This window comes from Astatotilapia calliptera, chromosome 17 (assembly GCF_900246225.1).
Source record: "Astatotilapia calliptera chromosome 17, fAstCal1.2, whole genome shotgun sequence".
NCBI classification, from domain to species: domain Eukaryota; kingdom Metazoa; phylum Chordata; class Actinopteri; order Cichliformes; family Cichlidae; genus Astatotilapia; species Astatotilapia calliptera.
In genome coordinates this window covers 3,014,851-3,033,524 of record NC_039318.1, presented here as the reverse complement: position 1 = coordinate 3,033,524, position 18,674 = coordinate 3,014,851, and the positions used below count along the sequence as shown (strand labels likewise).

At 38.9% G+C, this 18,674-nt stretch overlaps 1 protein-coding gene across 2 annotated transcripts in view; it reads right to left on the bottom strand.

Moving 5' to 3' along the window:
* Positions 1–18,674, bottom strand: part of nav3 (neuron navigator 3) — a 415,168-nt gene that overhangs the window by 293,613 nt on the left and 102,881 nt on the right. For both annotated transcript variants that reach the window (XM_026148165.1, XM_026148166.1), the window contains exon 2: positions 9,150–9,593. In XM_026148165.1, coding sequence (XP_026003950.1) covers positions 9,150–9,218 — 69 coding nt within the window. In that variant the 5' untranslated portion in view covers positions 9,219–9,593. The remainder of the gene's footprint in view (positions 1–9,149; positions 9,594–18,674) is intronic.

Below are 18,674 nucleotides of genomic sequence, written 5' to 3'. Positions count from 1 at the left end.
TAAAAACATAATGGATGATTTTTCTTCGTTCACTTTGAACCCAGAGAAACTGCTAAATTGATCGAATAGCTTCAGGAGAGATGGTATTGACTCTGCAAGGTGTGATAGAAACACAACAGTATCGTCAGCGTACATTGCAATTTTGTGTAGCACCTCCCCGATTTTAATACCATGGATCGAGGGATGTGATCTAATTGCTATCGCTAAAGGTTCCATGGCTAGTACAAAAAGCAGAGGTGAAATCGGAGACCCTTGCCTGGTGCCTCGAGATAGCTCAAAAGGACTAGAGATGAGATTATTGGTAGATACCATTGCAACCGAATCAGCAAGTAAAATTTCAATCCATCGGCGGAAGTGATCACCAAATCCAAAACGCTTAAGCACCTCAATTAGATAGGGCCATTCAACTCGATCGAACGCCTTCTCCGCGTCGAGTGATAGTATTGCAGTATCAGGTAACTCTTCACATTCGTGGATTATATTGAGAACTCTCCTCACATTGTGGAACCCCTGGCGATTTTGAACGAAACCATTTTGATCTCCGTGTATAATGGCTGGAAGAGCCCTCTCCAGCCTCATAGCCAAAGCCTTAGCTATGATTTTGGAGTCAGAATTTAACAGCGATATGGGTCTGTAAGAACCCCTTTCGGCTGGCGCTTTGCTCGGTTTTAGAATGAGAGTGATCAGGGCACTACGAAATGTAGCAGGGAGGCGACCTGTTTCATAGGATTCCAAATAAACATCTAATAATGGGGGAATTAATTTTGCTTTAAATAGCTTGTAAATATCTATCGGAAGCCCATCAGGACCCGAAGCCTTACCACCTCTCATGTTCGTAATTGCATCAGAAACGTCATTGAAATTTATTTCTCTCTCCAATTCATTTTTCACATCCTCAGGAATACAGGGAAAGATCAATCTATCCAAGAAAGCATTTTGGCTTACCAGGTCCAGTGGGCTGTCAGATTTATATAGGGTTTTATAATACGAGACAAAGGTGTTATTAATTTCTGTGGGATCTGTAGATAATTCCCCTTGATCGTTCCTAATTATATTAATGGCTCTGTCAGATTCAAGTTTCTTTATCTGCCAAGCTAGTAGTCTACCCGGCTTTTCACCCTGATCATAAAACGTCTGTTTCAATCTTATTAAACCATCTTCAGCTTTAAGCATAGACAGCTCCTCGTATTTAGCTTTAAGAGTCAATAACTCCTGTTTTTTCTGTGTTGAATCATCTATGTTAACTTCTCTCTCTAATTCTCTAATTTTGTTGTCTAATTCGTTCATTGTCTGTTTGAATTTGTTAAATTTAGAACTGGTGAAACTTATCATTTGTCCTCTAATATATGCCTTAAAAGCTTCCCACCTAACGGCTGCAGTTGTTTGAATTGTATTAATTGAGAAGTAGAGATCAATGTGTTCTCCTACAAATTTCATAAAGTCAGAATCATGTATCCATTTAGGGTGCAAGCGCCACTTGTTTGAGCGGCTATTCACTTGTTCTACCTCATAAAATAGTGAGGTTGGGGCATGATCTGACAACACAATGCTGTCATATATACACTTAGTTATATTGGGTAGCAAAGATGAGGAAATTAAAAAATAATCTATTCGGGAGTGGGATTTAAATACTGCTGAATAGCATGAGAATTCCCTTTTATTGGGGTTTTGAATTCTCCATGGATCACAGAGGTTCAGATCTTTCAAATATTGTTGTATTTTTTTTCTTGTTTGAGAGTGTGAAGTGTCTATCCCTGATGAGCGGTCAAGCCTCGGGTCCAGAGTACAATTTAAGTCACCTGCCAATATTATCCTACCAGGAAGGGTAGCTATCAATAGAAATAAATTCTCAAAAAATGAAGGGTTATCATCATTAGGGCCATAAACATTAACTAAATTGAAATTCTCTTTCAAGAGAGTTCCTTGAACCACCAAAAATCTGCCAGCTTTATCATAAACAGTGTTATTTACTTGGAAAGGCACTGAATTATGAATTAACACCATAACCCCCCTCGCGTGCGAAGGGCAACAGGATGCTAGCACTTTGCCTGGCCATCTCCTACGTACTTTCACCAGATCCTCTCTGAGTAAGTGGGTCTCTTGGATAAACGCTATTGATGACTCAAGTTGTTTAAGCCTGGTAATAACCTGTTTTAGTTTAACCACTTTTACCATTCCTCTCACATTCCAAGAAGTAAATTTAAAAGTCTTATATGAAGTCATCTATTCTTATTAATACAACAGATTGTGCAACATAGTATCTTCATTTGGTTGTTGGTAAACCTTTCAGTATCTCTAACTGTTGTGGTGGGAGTAAACCAGTAAAAAGCAACACGTTGTGAAAGATACAAAAACACAAAGAAATAACACAAAATCTGCCATAAATGAACCCCCTTAGCTGTCAACCTGAACCGGACAGCCCCTCGCCCTACCCCGCCCTCCCCCTGACCTTGGGGTGCAGTTAAGTGCACACGCTGATCCAATGTAAACAAGGGAGCAGCTAGACCAAACCGAGCTGACATGGTCAAACAAAACCAAACCACCTGGACAATTGCGTCTCCTGACGAAAATGTATATCCTACATGAACAAGTATGTATACAATGATCATTACAAACTTTCTTGTAGCATAACTCTCATCCCGGAGAGCCGACTGTATGTCGAACAACCAGTACTCCAAGACACAAATGAAAGCCCAATCAACAAGTGGGCGTGGCTAGTTATCTATAAGGGATAAATAAAATGCCCAATACAACTGAGGAGAACGAAGGAACGGTAAACCAAAGTAAATACAAAAAAGACTCTAACAGACTCTTTAATTATACCCAACGATGCCAGCCATATGATGGGAACTCTTTAAGAATGAACAACAGTTTGTTCATTTTTTATAAATGAATCTTACATATGCAAGGGGGTAATTTAAAATGCATGTAAAATTAAAGAATATGTCTGAATAACAGCTATACCCTGCAAACTCAAAGTAAAGACTGTTCGTTTCTTTTCAGCTGTAACAATAATGAAAAACAACACGTTAACATTTGCAGAAAAGTAACTGATCTGCTGCCATGCAAACTAAAAGCTAAAGAAATTATTTAATTTCTAAAATCCCTGCAGAAAAAACCATATGAGCCCAAAACTATGCATTCTGTTATGAATAATATATATATGTCTCAATCATCCAGGGAAGTAAAACGTTTCTCACAGTGAAAATAGATGTCCAGATGAACAGGATCAACCTTTTGGGAATAATATGTATAATAATGATAATATGTTTTGAAACTCTATTTCCATATTTTCATGTTTTGTCGGTAGAAGGAATACGAGGAACTCTGTAATACTGACATCCTTAAAAAAAACTCCACAACTCTGTCAGACTTTTTTACAGCTGGCTGTAAGAGCAAATTAAGACAGGCGGCTACCGCCCAGCTTTGCTTCTGTGTGACGAGAGCATCACCCTGCGCACAGACTGCATAAATGTCAATGCAGGGTGCAGATGGAAGGCCCCATGACGCTTCCTAGCAGTGTCATGGGGTTCATTTCCCACTCAGGCTAGACCCTTATCCTCCTCCCCGAGTCAGTTTTTCCACTCTTGCACATCCCTTTCATTTGGTGTCATTTTGTTCTCCTCTCCCTCAAACTCTCTCTGGCAACTCCTTCCCTCTTTATTGTTCTCTATCATTCAGTCTGACCTGGACATCACTGCTCTCATCACTCTGCCTCTGAGGCTTGTTTTTGTGAAAGCCACAGTTATGATGGCTGCTCTGTTTTGACATGTTTTCACTCTGAACTTTTCAGTGGTCTAAACCCACTAATCCTTCATGAATGAACTACTGATATACCATGCCCAACAAAGTGGGTTTGTGTATATTTTAGGGTTAGGGTGGGTTCTCTTAGGATGTCACCACACTATTACAGTGCAGTAGAGTCATAAAAAATTTATCAAGTTGTGTCAATCTAGCAACAATTGCTAACCCTAACCCTAACCCTGTGACATGCATGTGCTGTTGAGAAATTCTTTCACTCCTTAAAGTTTGAAACTCTGCCATTAGTCAGTAGTTTCATTGTTGCACTATTTTTAAAAGGGAAAATATTCTTTGGTTGTCTGTAACAGGAATGAGGTCCTGTTCTGAGGACCTGTTCTGAGCAAGAATAGATACAATATAATAACGTGAAATGAACATTAAAGAAATCCACCAAATTTCACAATAACATTCTTGCCTAAAAGTGGCAAAAGGTGTTGAAACAGTTCACCTTTCATGTTAGATTCGAACTGCATTATTTCTAGTGCAGCAGCAGTCAAGCAGTCAAATATACAAATACTTATACAAATATAAGTTAATAATAACATAAAGTAGCAGAGGTTTTTTTTCTTTGGTGTTAATGACATTAACAACAGGGGCACCAGAGGGTCAACAATGAGACAACCCCCAAAGCACAGATGGTTTAAAGGTGGAGGACACTGACATTTTTCCCTCCTCATCTTTTCTGATTATTTTTGCTTTAGTTTTGATTCAGTTCAATTCAATTCAACTTTATTTATACAGCGCCAAATCACAACATCTGTCGCCTCAAGGCACTTTATATTGTAAGGTAGACCCTACAATAATACATTTTGCATTTGGACAGTATCAGGGTCACTGCTGGCAGCATGAGGCGATACCTGGGACCCTACAGAGGTTGCACAGGTAGTCCAACTCCTCCAGGACTGAACATCAATTTGTGCCATTCCCTGAAAGTTTGTTGTCTCCCCCACCACAGTCTCAAGACTGGGAGACAGGCAGTGAGTCCAGGAGAGCTGGACAGGGCTGTAGAAGGTCCTTAACATCTCAACAGGACAGGTATCTGATCCTTTGTGCAAGGAGGAACATGATGAGCACTCCCACAGTTAGAAAATATCTCTGAATAACCAGAAAACAAAGAAACAGAAAAAGACTTCATGAGGGTGGCATGAGCGCCTGATGTCCTCTAGTGGGCCCTCTAGTTCCACTATCAGACCCTACACTGGCCCAGTGGGTCCAGGGTTCCTCCTGTTACACAACAATGCCCAACTTCATGTGACATGAGTCCCTGAAAGTTTCAGGAGGATGGAGGAACTGATGTCACTGACTTCCCCACATTCGCCTGACTTAAATCTAATAGAACACTTGCTTATTTATATACCTAATTTGTGGTTCAAGTGCTCTGACTGACTTTATAATGTAAAAATGTTTCATTTTAAATCCAAGCAGTGCAATGTGAAGCTGAAGACCTCGATGGCTCAGGCCAGTAGGAGGAAGGAATTTCATTTGGATAGAAACTGAAAAAATAAAATGTTGAATTTTCAGTCTCTTCAAGCAAAAGTCAAAAGTCTAAAACAAAAGTCACAGCAAACAAAACCACTCACAGTTCTGCACAGTATCAAGCACATCTCAGTATGAACATGCCCGGTAAATCGTTTAACCATCATAACCAATCTCCTATTACATGCTATGTTCAGATTAGACTTATGGCACACTGGCATGCATTAATTAGATTAGAAACTAAATATATACAAACTCAGTCAGGTTTAAGAACAGTCTGTCACACAGAGGACAAACCAGTTCATTCAGTGACAGCTCATTGCCACTATCATTGATTGTTAGGGCAAGAAAAAAGGTGCACATGCAAAACAGCTTTAATAGGATCTACCGGTAGATACGACTCTAACAGCGAATGGAAAAATCTCACAGGCTGATGACAACTTTCCCATGAGATGCCTCAGTGACATAGCTGCCGCCCCTGCCTGACCATTCACAACCAATTACTATGAGCTTATTTTCCCTAGTAAGCATTACGGTCGTAATTACTGCTTCAAGATGGATGAATGTGAAAATAAGAAGTACCATCCATCTGGGAAAAAGACAACGAGTAATGGAGGAGGAAAAGTGTAAAGTGTGGGAGGAAAGGAACAAACACTCCCAGGGTGATGAAATAAGAAGTGCTGGCAAAACACAGCTTTCTAGATTTCACACAAAGATCCTCAACATGTTTATCCACTGGGTATTCACAGGAGTATATTACAAATAAAAACTCCATACACATCTCCATACAGCATGCAGAACTTATTTAAAGCTCATCAAGTAAGGTTGAACTCAACATCTTTGCAAATGAACTGTTATCAGCCCTGACAATGCAGTCGGCTGTGAGGCGAAAAGTTTGTCCTGCTAAAGTTTGGACAACAAATCTAATCCTAATAGTCCACTTGAACAGCTTGAAAACTGTAGGCAGAGCCTTTAAAAGAATGCATCAAAATAAATGAGAAGACTGATAATACTTTGCATTCTTGTACAGTAAATGTGAACCAGAAGCTAGTTACCTTAGCTGATAACAATATAAAATGTTCCATTTTACTACTAGCTTGGCTCTGGCTTTATTCCAGGTAACATAATCTGACTACCAGCACATTTAAAGCTCATTAGATAGCAGATTATATCTTATTTGTCTAATATGTAAGTGTAAAAATGACAAATTGTAGTGTCATGTTAGCATTAGACTGGTTGGCTGGAAGCGATAACTTCCTAAAGTCATGATGCCAGTAGTGCTTTAGCTAAGCTAATGAGCTGCTGGCATGTTTACTTTACAAAGATCAGTCGTACTGATTTTCTTATCTAACACTGAGCAAGAAAGAAAATGACTGAAAATCAATTCAATGCTTAAATTAAATGTAAGATTTGTCCCTGACATTTTTCTGCACCACGAGTTTATCTTATTCCACCCCACACAAAGTGAAAGAAAAAAACTCGGGTCACATTATAAAAGATAAGGAAACTGAATGTATTTGCTCCATCTTTTCACACAGCATTTCTTTAAGTACAACATTTATTTTGTGCTGAGTTCAACTACCACAGATGACACATCCACGTGAGACTAACCCTATCCAGTCAGGCAATTACAGCACACAGAAACCCCCCACAGAAACATACTAGGAAGATTTAAAACCTATAAGAAGCTCTTTTGCTCTAAACCATTTGTTGCCTAGCTCAAGGCAACAATCACAACAAAGAGGGAGAGCTTATCTTTTGGCAGGACGCACATCTAACCGAAACGAGAGCCAAACGGTTTCAGTCAAATTCCCCTGATAGATGAATATTTGATGTCACACTCTGTTCATTCACTCTGCTCCAAACCGAGCTCGATGCTAAAATCTCTTTACCTACAATGCAGAGGTTGGAAAATAGAAAGACACTACATATGTTTACAGTACATGACCTTTAATGCAAGTGGAGACAGAGTGATCGACTTTATCGACATTATTAGAACAGTATCCGATTTCAATTCATGTCACATGACAGGACATATGCAACATGGGCATGTTGTGCACAAATACAGGTTCTTGCTCACAACTTTTATCTTAAAAATCAATGTGCTTGTGGAAAGCTACATCGATCCATTATTATAAATTATTAGTAGTTTGTCTGTCTTCTCTAACAGGGTATAAAAATTGGCTAATAGCACTAACAGCAAGACATCATTGTAGTCTGCTAAAGAGAAAAAAACTACTATAGCACTCAGGTTCTAAAGAACAATCATCCTTTTTATTGAGACCCTAACAGTGCTGCAAAAGTCTAACTTGAACTCATATGTTCCCTGGACTTCACGTGGAAATTCATTATGCTTATCAAATGCACTTCATTAGAAGAATGAGGTCAGAGGAAGAGGGAGGAAGAGAAGTCTCTCGCTAACAGGCTTTGTTTGCATCTTAGTACGTGTACTTTTTAAGTCCATATAAAAGTGAACTTACAAACTCAGCTCTCCAGACAAAGGGGGGAAAACAAAATACAAAGTATTTTATAAAATAATATTCTTCTAAAAGTGTAGAAAAATTCTCACTAGATCTTTAAACAAGTACAAACTTAACACGAGTAAAGCCATAGCAGAAATACATTTAGCTAGACTCACACTGCACATTACAGTCTGTACTAACAGAGGTTCCATAATCAGTCCAGTGATTCACTGAACTCAGTGTCACTCCTTCATATTTCTATATGAATATTCTTATTTTTAATAGGCTATTTCAATGAAAACGTGCAATTTTACTAACAAGAACAACACTGGCTTCCAGATGATTTAGATGATTATGTAATGGCAGTGTTACTTTTCAAAATGAGCTGTGCACAGCGCTTAGGCAAATGTCAAAGCCTACATATAGCCCAAAACTAACAAGATGAGCAGATACAGTTAGTCTCACCGTGTCAGTGACATTAAACATTTGAAAATTCTGTGGCTCGGGTTAGTTGACCTCGCTGCGTTATTTTAACATTTTGCTCTTCCTCTATATGTATGGCCAAAATGGCATCTAGTATATGTTTGTCATTGACACATTATACAGAAAAATGTAAGGCAGCACTTGAATTATATCATGAGATCTAATGTTCACTGGACGCATTTACAGCTAAATAAATACAATAATTGATCGGACAGGCAAAGGCCAGTGCCACTGTCCTCGAATCCACGTTCTGCAGACAGTGTGAACTTGCCTGACGCCTGGGCTCTCGCCATCGATCCAGCCACCGCTGTTACGGATGAATCTGATCCAACTGAGGTCCAATGTGCAGCATTTAGAGCGCGACTCAAAACCATCTTCTAATCACACCATTATGTAGAGACCATTGTAGCACATGATATAACTACCAAAACAACAAAAACAAAAAAGGAAATCGTATTTATCTTTTTGTTAAAATTAGAATCCACTTTCCCATTCCCAGAGACGGGAACATAAAAAGCATCTCAAACAGAGAGTAAATATGTATTCTCAGAGGGAGGCTGGGATGCACCCTGCCCACTGTGACACCACATGAGCCGAGATAAAAGAGTAAAAGCACCGAGGGGGAAGAAACTCCACCTTTCCCCTCATCTTCTTTATAAATAGCTATTAGCAGATATGGAGCAAAAAAGCTACCGGGAATTCACACAACAGCAGCAATTGGACCAACATGTTCTCCTTTTTGTAAAGAGAACAAGATACCAGGTGATAAACAAACTTTTGTATACAGCTGCTTCTTTGAAAATGCAGCGTGCACACATGCGTGCACACATGCGTGCACACATGCGTGCACACATGCGCACCCACATGCACAGAGAGGCTAGGGAAAAGACAGGAGCAAAGTTAAAAGGACAGAAACCTGTCACCTACCTTTTTCTGGTCCTCCAGCTTTTGACTTGTCGACTTCTTGCCATGCTTGCTGGCTTCTGGTACATCCATCCCTGATCCAAATAAATAGCTCCAGAAAATAATCACATGAAGTAAGTTGAACACAATCCACTTTGGTCCAGAATCCAGGCTACAGTTTGACAACAAAAGCCTGTGTCCGGCTAACGCCTTCGCCCGGACACAGGCGATCCATCCCAGAGGTTGGTATGTATGGTCAAAGTAAAATGAGAATGCTCTGTTAGCTGAGAAAATAGCAAGGTTCAAGCAGAAGGCTACCAAGAGAGGCTCATTATGATAACTGGAACAAAGTGAAGATTGATGGCGACGTCCAGTCTGCAGGTTGTCTACTTTTGCATGAAGACAACAGTTAGGCTTGTTTCTCCCTCAGTGCAGTCCCTGGTACAACACAATGTCTCGCATCCACATCTGTGAAAAAACAGACACACAATGCATTCTATGATTTATATGGAGAAAATACCCCCCCCCCCCCCCCCAATAAAAACAAACAAACCCAAAACAAAACAAAACAAAAAAAAAAAAACAACAACACAATTAATGCAAAAACTCTCTGCCTCACCAAAAAGTCAATATTCCCCTTGGTGCTGCACTGTACAAATGGCGGGGGTTTCTGCATATCAAAGTGAATGTTGCCATGGTGCTGAGAGCGAGAGCGGGGAGAATCTTCATGCCATTTGTTCTACATTGAGCAATTGTTTTTGTTGTCTTAGTATCGAAACCCATTTTCGAGCGAAAAGAAGCATGGAAAGAGCTAAGACGTGCTGACATTGGGTAAACTGCAATGAGTCCATATGGATAGGGCTGGGGCTGCCTCTGTGCAAAAGTTGGTTTACTGACATGGTTGGTTTACTGTGCAAAAACTTGGTTTACTGACATCCATTTACAAGGCCTTATGCTGCACAGTTATCGCTGTTATCGGTTATGAATGAAACCCCAGATTAGGATACTAATTCTATAAATATGGATGTAGGATTGTATTTCACAATGTCATAATCTAAAGCCTTGAATAGGCTAGGAAAATGTTGACTCTTAAACAGGAGCATGAGTTATAATGCCCTTCCCACTGTCTTGAAAGCTCACAGACATCACAGAAAACAGTCTCCCCAGCCAAACACCGCTCGACCGTTAGGGGGCCTGTATAGCTCCTGTTCACTTTCATCTCCTCTCTTAACACAGCAGGATCTTAACAGTTCGTACTTGCCACTAAACACTTACCCAGCTGCAGAGTGCAATGTAACACCGCAACCGTGTCAGTTACTTAAGGGCAATCAACCAACTCAGAGCTGGTTCTTGGGGACACCATGACTTGAGCGCTGGAACCCAGCAAGCTGAAACTAGAGTGTTACCTGCGAGCAAAAAGCTGAAAAGCACTTCTTTTAAGTGCCACTGGGATCTTGTTACATTACATTATCTGATAGCCTCAAAAAATAAGCAATGCACAGGGGATATTTGCTGCAACAGCTTATGGAAAAAAATTACACCAACACACAGCAAACTAGAAATGCTAAACCTGCTAAAAACACAGCTATATTGCTTCTGGACTTCCCCATTTCCCTCAGCAATAGAATTATATGAGAGGCTTTCTAAAGTCATGCATACTGCATGAGTGCTAATTTTTCTCCATTTTTCTCCTTGAATATTACAAAAGAAACAATGGGACCTCACGGGGAACAGCATGGCACACTTTTTTTTTTTGCGGCAAGGAAAAGGTTAGCCGGTACCACCAATCAGAATGACAGGAAGGCCTTGTATCTAGGCCACTGGGGTCAGAGGTCATTCTTCATCTGCTTTGTGTGACATGCAACAGAATGCACAAAGCACCTTTGCAAAAGACGGAAGCAAGACTTAAATAGGAAAAAATAGTTTACCTGACAAGCTGTACATGTTGCTCCATATATTGCAAGATATAACCAGCAGCCAGTGCTCAGAATAATGCTAGTGTGTTATATATAACCAGCTACTGTGGTCATTACTTAGTCTACCAAAAATAAATAAATAAGTAAAAGTGTCATTTTCCACAGCACATATTTTGACTTGTGGTAGTAGTCACAGCACAAGTGTTCCTAATAACATTCAGCCAGACCCCTGAAAACAAAGCAGCTAACAGAATTCCATCCTCATTAATTTACTTATACTTTTGCTTTTCCTATGGTGACATTTTAAAATGTCTGCCATAAAAAAGATGCATTAGTTTCCACAAATTAATCTTCAGGCTTATTATTTTAATATATTTACACAGCACAGATTATAAGTTTTGTTACTCTGTGAACAGAACGTCAAAATGAAGTTGCTTCATTATACAACCCACTCAGTCAGATAGAGAAAAAGACAAAGTTTTATTTTATTATTTTAATTTTGCAAAATCATATTTTACAATGTCCAGATTGAATTATAACAGTTAAACTTGTGTTTGATTTAATGCTATAAGGGTAATTCATGTTTAAAATGTTATAATGTCAAGCTTAGCTTAATGCTACTAACTGCAAACTGGTTAACTTTTTAGAGCACTGGAAGGCTTTGGACCCCAATAAAAGTGACAGACCAGATACTTATTACATAGTTTCTAATGAAATTCAGACAACTTTGCTCACAAACTGTCTTATGTTTGCTTGAAATCTAAACAATAACTCGACTGTCACCTTGCTAACGAACAAAAGAAACTCTGTGCTCTCATGGTCATTTAGAAGAAAATGACTAAAAGACACAAACAATTATTTTGATAGTCGACTAGTCACCTATTATTTTTGCGATTAGTCGACTAATCAGATCCATTGAACGTAAAACGTACAGCTTATTGCACCAGCAGCATCTGCTCTTATATAACTATCATTAGCTTACAGCTGTAAGTGTTTAAGGTCTGTGCTAACTAAAAATAAAGACAAGATGATAGTTTATTACATTTTAATGACATTTACAGATTGTTTCGGTGAAGTTTAATAAACTCAGCCGTCTGCTCCTTGCTATCTAAAATATAACAGGACAACGGAGTAAATTCTGGAGCATCTCACACTTCTAAAAATCAGCTGTCTGCTTGATGTTTATTCAGCTGTGTAAAAACTATAACTTTAATCTCAGCCAAACCGATTTACTCAGGAACAAATAAAATACTAAAAAAAGCCTAACAATAAAATTTATAACTTATCTAAGTGACTTATATATGTTTAACCTGAGTAGTGAAAGACGGCGGTGGGTTTGAAAACGATTTGCCGGGAGTCCGGTGTTCTCACGGCTCTAGTGAGCCTTGAACCCCGGCTAGCTATCGAGCTAGTGGGTAACAGACGTCTCCGAAAACGTCGGAGCACTTTTGAAAATATGCGGTGTCTTGATAAACTGAGCAGATATTTGAGGTTTACACAGCTACATTCTCGCCTGAAAATATGTTAAATGTTTATTTTGTGACCCAGAAAGAATAATAAGAGTAATATTAAAACTAACTAGCTGCCGCCATTGTTGGAAACTGAGCAGGGACGTGCTATGAATTCTGGGACAGAGCTACTTCTTCTTCGGGAGTTTAACGGCAGCTGGCATCCTTGTACATGCAGTGCTGCCATCTTCTGTTTCAGTCCGTTATTACACTCTTAAATCCTACTACTTATTCCTGCGTCTTTTGGGATCTTACAAAGCTTCAAACGACGCGTCGACTATTAAATTAGTCGTCGACGATTTTGATAGTCGACGTAATCGTGACTAGTCGACTAATCGTGGCAGCCCTATTGTCAAGTGTCATTTAAAAATAAACACAGTTCTGTTATTCCTCACTGCATACTGCAAATACAAGTAGTTCAGGCAACAAAGTAAAGCCAGCAAGGATTTGTTAGCATTAATAAGCAACAGCCGAATAAATGTGGAAGTGACACAGCTACTCTCAGTTAACACCGTTAACCTTAAAGTTAAATCTCACACGGCCTGTTCAAAAGTGCTTTTATTATTAGGCTATAGCTGAAATAAAACACAGAGAACTGAGAATAAAGGTTTCCATACAATGAAATTTACACAGTCAAATGACCATTTGTGCCTTTCCCCTGGACCTTTTAATAGTTTGTATAAATATCAAGGGCAAATAGTGAGAGGTTCAACCTTGATTCCTGAAGAGTGAAATCTATTTTTCATATGTCAGTATGTTTTTACAGATGAACGCTTTTCTCTTTTAAGTAAATGTCATGAATTATGTTTGCATCTTTTGTATTAGTAAATAACAAACTGAAACTAGCAGGATTGTGCTTGACCATGTTTCACACCATGGCTTATCTGTGCTGGAGCTAAAAAAAAAAAAAAAAGATACATCACATAATGTACATGCAGACTTGACAAACTTGAAGGTTTTTTGTTTTTTAATTAAAAAGAGATTTGAAAATGATCACAAGTAAAAGAAAAACTTGATATCGCGCATTTTTATGTTAAACACAATATTGTATGCTAAATCACCTTCGGTTGTAAGGAATCCTATTGGAAGTGAAACCTCCATATTTATGAGCAGGAGCCGCTGCAGTTTTATCACAGCCTGGCGTACTGCTGGTAATCCCAGTTTCAGCTCCACAGCTGGTACGCATTTCTCTCACCCAGTGGCCTTTCACTAGCACTTGGTATTCAAAGGGTGTCTGTTACTCTCCAAGTGGTCAATAAAGTTTGATTCATAAGGCCTGGGGCATTAACTACACATTGCTGCTTCAATTCGAATAGATGTAAATGATGGCCATAGAGCCGGCCTGATTTCCTCGGGGAGAGCATGTGGGTTGAGGTTATAAATTATCACCTCAGTAGGTCAGAGGTCAAACATAAAGAACACCTTGCCATCACATTAAAATGCTATAACATCCTAATGGCATTCCTTCAACATAAATGTCATTTGGGCAGCATGTGTACTGGACCAGCTACTATGGTCTCTTAAACAAGTGCATAATGCAAAATCTATTTTTAAATATTTGCACAGATCTTCATTTCACTTTATTTGGTTTAAATGTAGCCGGTAATATTCCATAATTTGCATATTCTTTTAGTAGTACAAGATTTCATTTTGTCAGTTACTAATATAAAAGATATCCAGATACTCAGATACATTTAGTTCATTTTTGCAGTACTGAATGTGAGAAACAATATTCTTATACACTCTATGTCTGCTTATGAGCCAGTGTTAACTGGACAGAAAAAAGACTAATGGGAATATACTTAGCAATTAGGACATCTGTAATAGCCTTGCCATACTTCACTAGGCTCCACAGTGGGCCATTAATATTACTGATAAATCTAATAAATGCAGTAGGGATCTATTGCTGCACATTATAGCACTTAGGGGACCTCACTGACCATTCCGCAGCTCACTAGAAGATTCCTTAGCACAGTTACAGCAACATAGTTTTATATTCATAATGTGCTTATTATTGTTGACTGCGAACCATTTAACACTATGCAGTTGTATTATTATATCAAAACATATGCAAAAGAGCAATGAATGAGCAAAAAGCAGCAATACAAAGTCAATGTAATAATGTATATAGTGATTAATTTGTTTCAAAAAGTTGACAAAGTTTGTAAAATGATTCCCAACAATGCAAAAAATAATGCAAATAATACACTGATAACTTGCAAAATGTGCATTGTCATATTAGCATAAAGAAGTGTGTAGAGCCCATTGAAAAGTGTGTAGCTCTGTATGAGCCCTAATGCAGAATAACTATATGACAAACACAGATCACTGTGAATATGTGAATCTACTCTGACAGGCCCCACTTAATAGCATTTAGTTTACACACTTTGTTTTTAAGGCCAACAAAGTAAAGCATGTTATATTAGCGTTAAATCACAATAAGCGAGTTTTTAGCATATAAACATTTAAGTTAAAATCTTTTCCAGATGACTAAAAGAAATCTACTGTAGAAGAAGAAGTCTCAAAACTCCCTACGGAGCCAATTTGGCAAATAAGGTGCAAAAAGCCTGCAGCTAGAGTTCCAGAGGTTGACTTCATGTAAAGATACACCCACCCAGGTAAACATCCACACAACACACTGTCTGCAACTGCTTTGATCCTTCAGTCTTGATCCATCAGACTCGCAGCTCACTGTGCACAGCTACACTTAAGAGAAGATGCAACAAGAGGCAAAAAAGAGGACGGAGGAGACAGAGAAAGTAATGCAAGTGATGAACTGTGTAAGCCAGAGGAGCTCGCCTGCCAACCTGAATGAGAAGAGCACATGAGCATGTACACAAACATCAGGAAACCTTGTTATAGATAAGGCACACTACAGATAAAATACTGACTAGTCCCGTGTAATTCTTCACCAAATTTACACCCCAAGCTTTACTTGGGTGATGAACCGCAGCTAAAACGAAAACCCCAAAAACTGCAACAATCTGCCAGATCTGTGGCATTTTTCCTGTTGTCACGGTAACTGTTGAGCACAGACAGCATGCTTGGGCGTGTGTATATTTGTGCATTCATGTTTGTGTGGCTACAGGTATCCTGGCTTTCTTTAATGGGGTAATAATATGGTGAAGGTGAAGACTGACAGAAGAAGTGGCAGCTCATTAGCTTGAGAAGTGCGTGTTGTGGTGTCAATATTATATCGGTTATTTTGTTTCACAAGCTTGCACGAGTCTGACATTTTCCTGGCACCTTGCTGTTTATTGTTCTCAGAGATCACAGACTTATTTGTAGTGACAAGGAAATCATTCAGGAATGGCATCTGACCCTCACAGCTAAAACCCTACCTGCCAAAACATCCCTGTTAGCTTGGGATTTTAAATCTCATGCTGGTGTCACGGTTCTGGGTCCGTTGGACCCAGTATTTTGAGTTTATTATGTTTTGGTTTATTTTTGCATTATGGATTGTTTTCTGCTGTTCTGGTGCTTTGTTTATTATTATCATTATAGATCTGTTTCTGTTATTCTTGGTGAGGGATCAGTTCTTAGGTTTTGGGTTCTCATGTGTATTACAGTTTCTGTTCAGTGTCTAGTCTGTCTCTCAGTGTCATGTCTGCATCTGGTTTAGTAATTCTTGTTTCCTGTTTTATTGTGAAAGTCTTTGTCTTATGTTAGTGTGTGCAGCTTAGCTCCCCCGTCTCGTTAGCCCTGATCTCCCCCAGCTGTGTCTCCCTTCTGTTGCCCATTCCCTCATTACTACCCTGTGTATTTAAGCCCTGTGTTTTCCCATGCTCGGTGTTGCGTCGTACCATCAGATTATACCTGTGTGTTTCGGTTCTCCATAGTCCATGTTCACTTCATGTTTTGTTTTCGTACCAGCAATAAAGCTGAGGTTTTTGAGTTTCAAGTTAGTGTCTGAGTCCTGCGTTTGGATCCTCCTCTCTGCCTGCCTGCACACAGAGCCCTGACAGCTGGCAAGATTACTCACATCGACCAAACTAAATACTAAGGAAAAAATGCACTGGGAGTAAAAATGCAAAGCTATTAGGATACTGGCACCTGCAGGGAAGCAGCTAATCATCTGGTGTATGAATAAAATTAATGAATAACAGAGGTAAGAGTGGAAAAGCTTTTTATGTCTTTTTTTTTTTTTTAACCCATTTTGTTATTTTTTTTTAGATTATAGTAACCTCTAGAAAGGGGAAAATGTCCCCACAAAAACCAATAATACTATTAGCTGTGCAGAGTAAAATATAGCCTCACAAATCATTTGCATTAACTTTAAATTCAGTGACCTGAATTTGCACAAATCATCAGATTTGTTTCTATTTTCTTTTACCTTTCTTTGCCTACATATAAAACAACTGTGGCACTGCTATGGAATAAACTAATGAACATGCAAGCAGGTTGGTTTGCTCTAAGCCAGCTAGCTTAGAGAACTAGAGCTATGACTGGAAGTCTGGCTGGCTAACTTAGGAATTAGCTTGCCAGCAGCAGAAGTGGCAAATGACTAGTTAGCCATCTGCACCACCATTATCAGCAAGCTTAGCTGTTGCACAATGGTTTCCCATTTTGTGGTGTGAGTAGGCCTTTGGTTATTGTGGACATACACTGTTGTCAGTCTGCTGCATGTTCTTCGTTTATAAGTGCTTCTGGTGAGTGCCTTTTACGTTGTCAATCTCCTGTCAAAGACAGCTTTTTTTCCCCTCGAAGCCTTTTTGGTACAGGTTAAATCCTCCTGATCTTTTAATGAGAAGGTCACTTGTGCTTTTAATACATCAACAATTATAGTTATATGCTGGAATGGGCAAGTCACTAATATCCAGACTGCAGATGGTTCAAAACAGGGCTCGACTCCTGATTGGTACATGTAAACATCACCATATTTCCACGATTCTGGCACTATTACATTCACTACCTGCTCAGTAAAGAACCAAATTGAATACCTTGTGTGAATATTAATAACCTATGGAGCCTGGTCAAATCTTGACAAAAACTTAACTTGAGCTTAGTTTTTGTTGCTTTCAGTTAGTGTGGTTTGGGGGTTTTCTTTTTGTTAATTTGTGTCTAATGTTGTCCATCATACTGGGCAACCTCTATAGTTGTTTATATATATATATATATATTTATAAACTCCTGGCGAATCAAAATTAAATGTGATGACTCAAAAATCTCTATCATTCAAAGTGTATCCCGCCTCCACCAGTGGTCCATTTATACATGCATGTGTCTCGTTCTATGCATCTTGAGAATTTCACTTACTTGGAAGGCTAAACTAAAGACAAGCAACGGGATAAGAGGTTAGCAGGGCAAGCAGAACATTTTTGTGGCTACACCATTGCAAAATAAACACCCCTGTGGCCCTCTGTGTTTTCAACTTAAGAGGTCATAAAATACCTATGTTATTTACAGAAGCCTCCCGACTACATTCAGAAGCTTGTTCATGATTTTATTTATAGCTCGCATTCCCTTATCACTGTGGTCTCTGAGGCTGTTTCCAGTTACTTTATATATAGTACATTGATTAGTCATATCATTTGAAAATACCAGTAAAACACAACATGTAAGACATCCAAGAGAACACTGCACCAAGCTTTTCACCAAGCAAGTCAAATTTATGATTAAAATGGCTGAGGCTTAAATATTAATGCAGGAAATACAACACTTCAAAAAATACACTTTAATTAAATCCATTTTAATGTCATATAAATTCACATGTAATCCAGTGAAATCTAAAAAAACCCAGCTTTTTTTCTCTGTTAACTGTTAAAAGAAATCCAAAATAAACTTTGCCCAGTTTCCCTTTATTGACTCACTGTATTCATTAACTCCATTCTCTGAAAAATCCACTCTCACCACAAGAATCTGACATCAGTTTATAGATAAATAATCTGTGTCACACCGTCTCCAGGCAGTCTTTGACCAGTCTTTCAACCCACAGCACCACTGGCATCATGTTGTCCCTGCTCTCCCTCCTTGGGCTCATCTGACAGAGAGGATGACATGCAAGGAAAAAAAAAAGCTTTTCCACTCCTCCTTTCATCTACATACAAGCTGCATTACCACCCAATTACACTTAGATTACATTAATGTGCTTTCACCCAGCCAAGCTTCCTCTGCGTGCGCCAAAC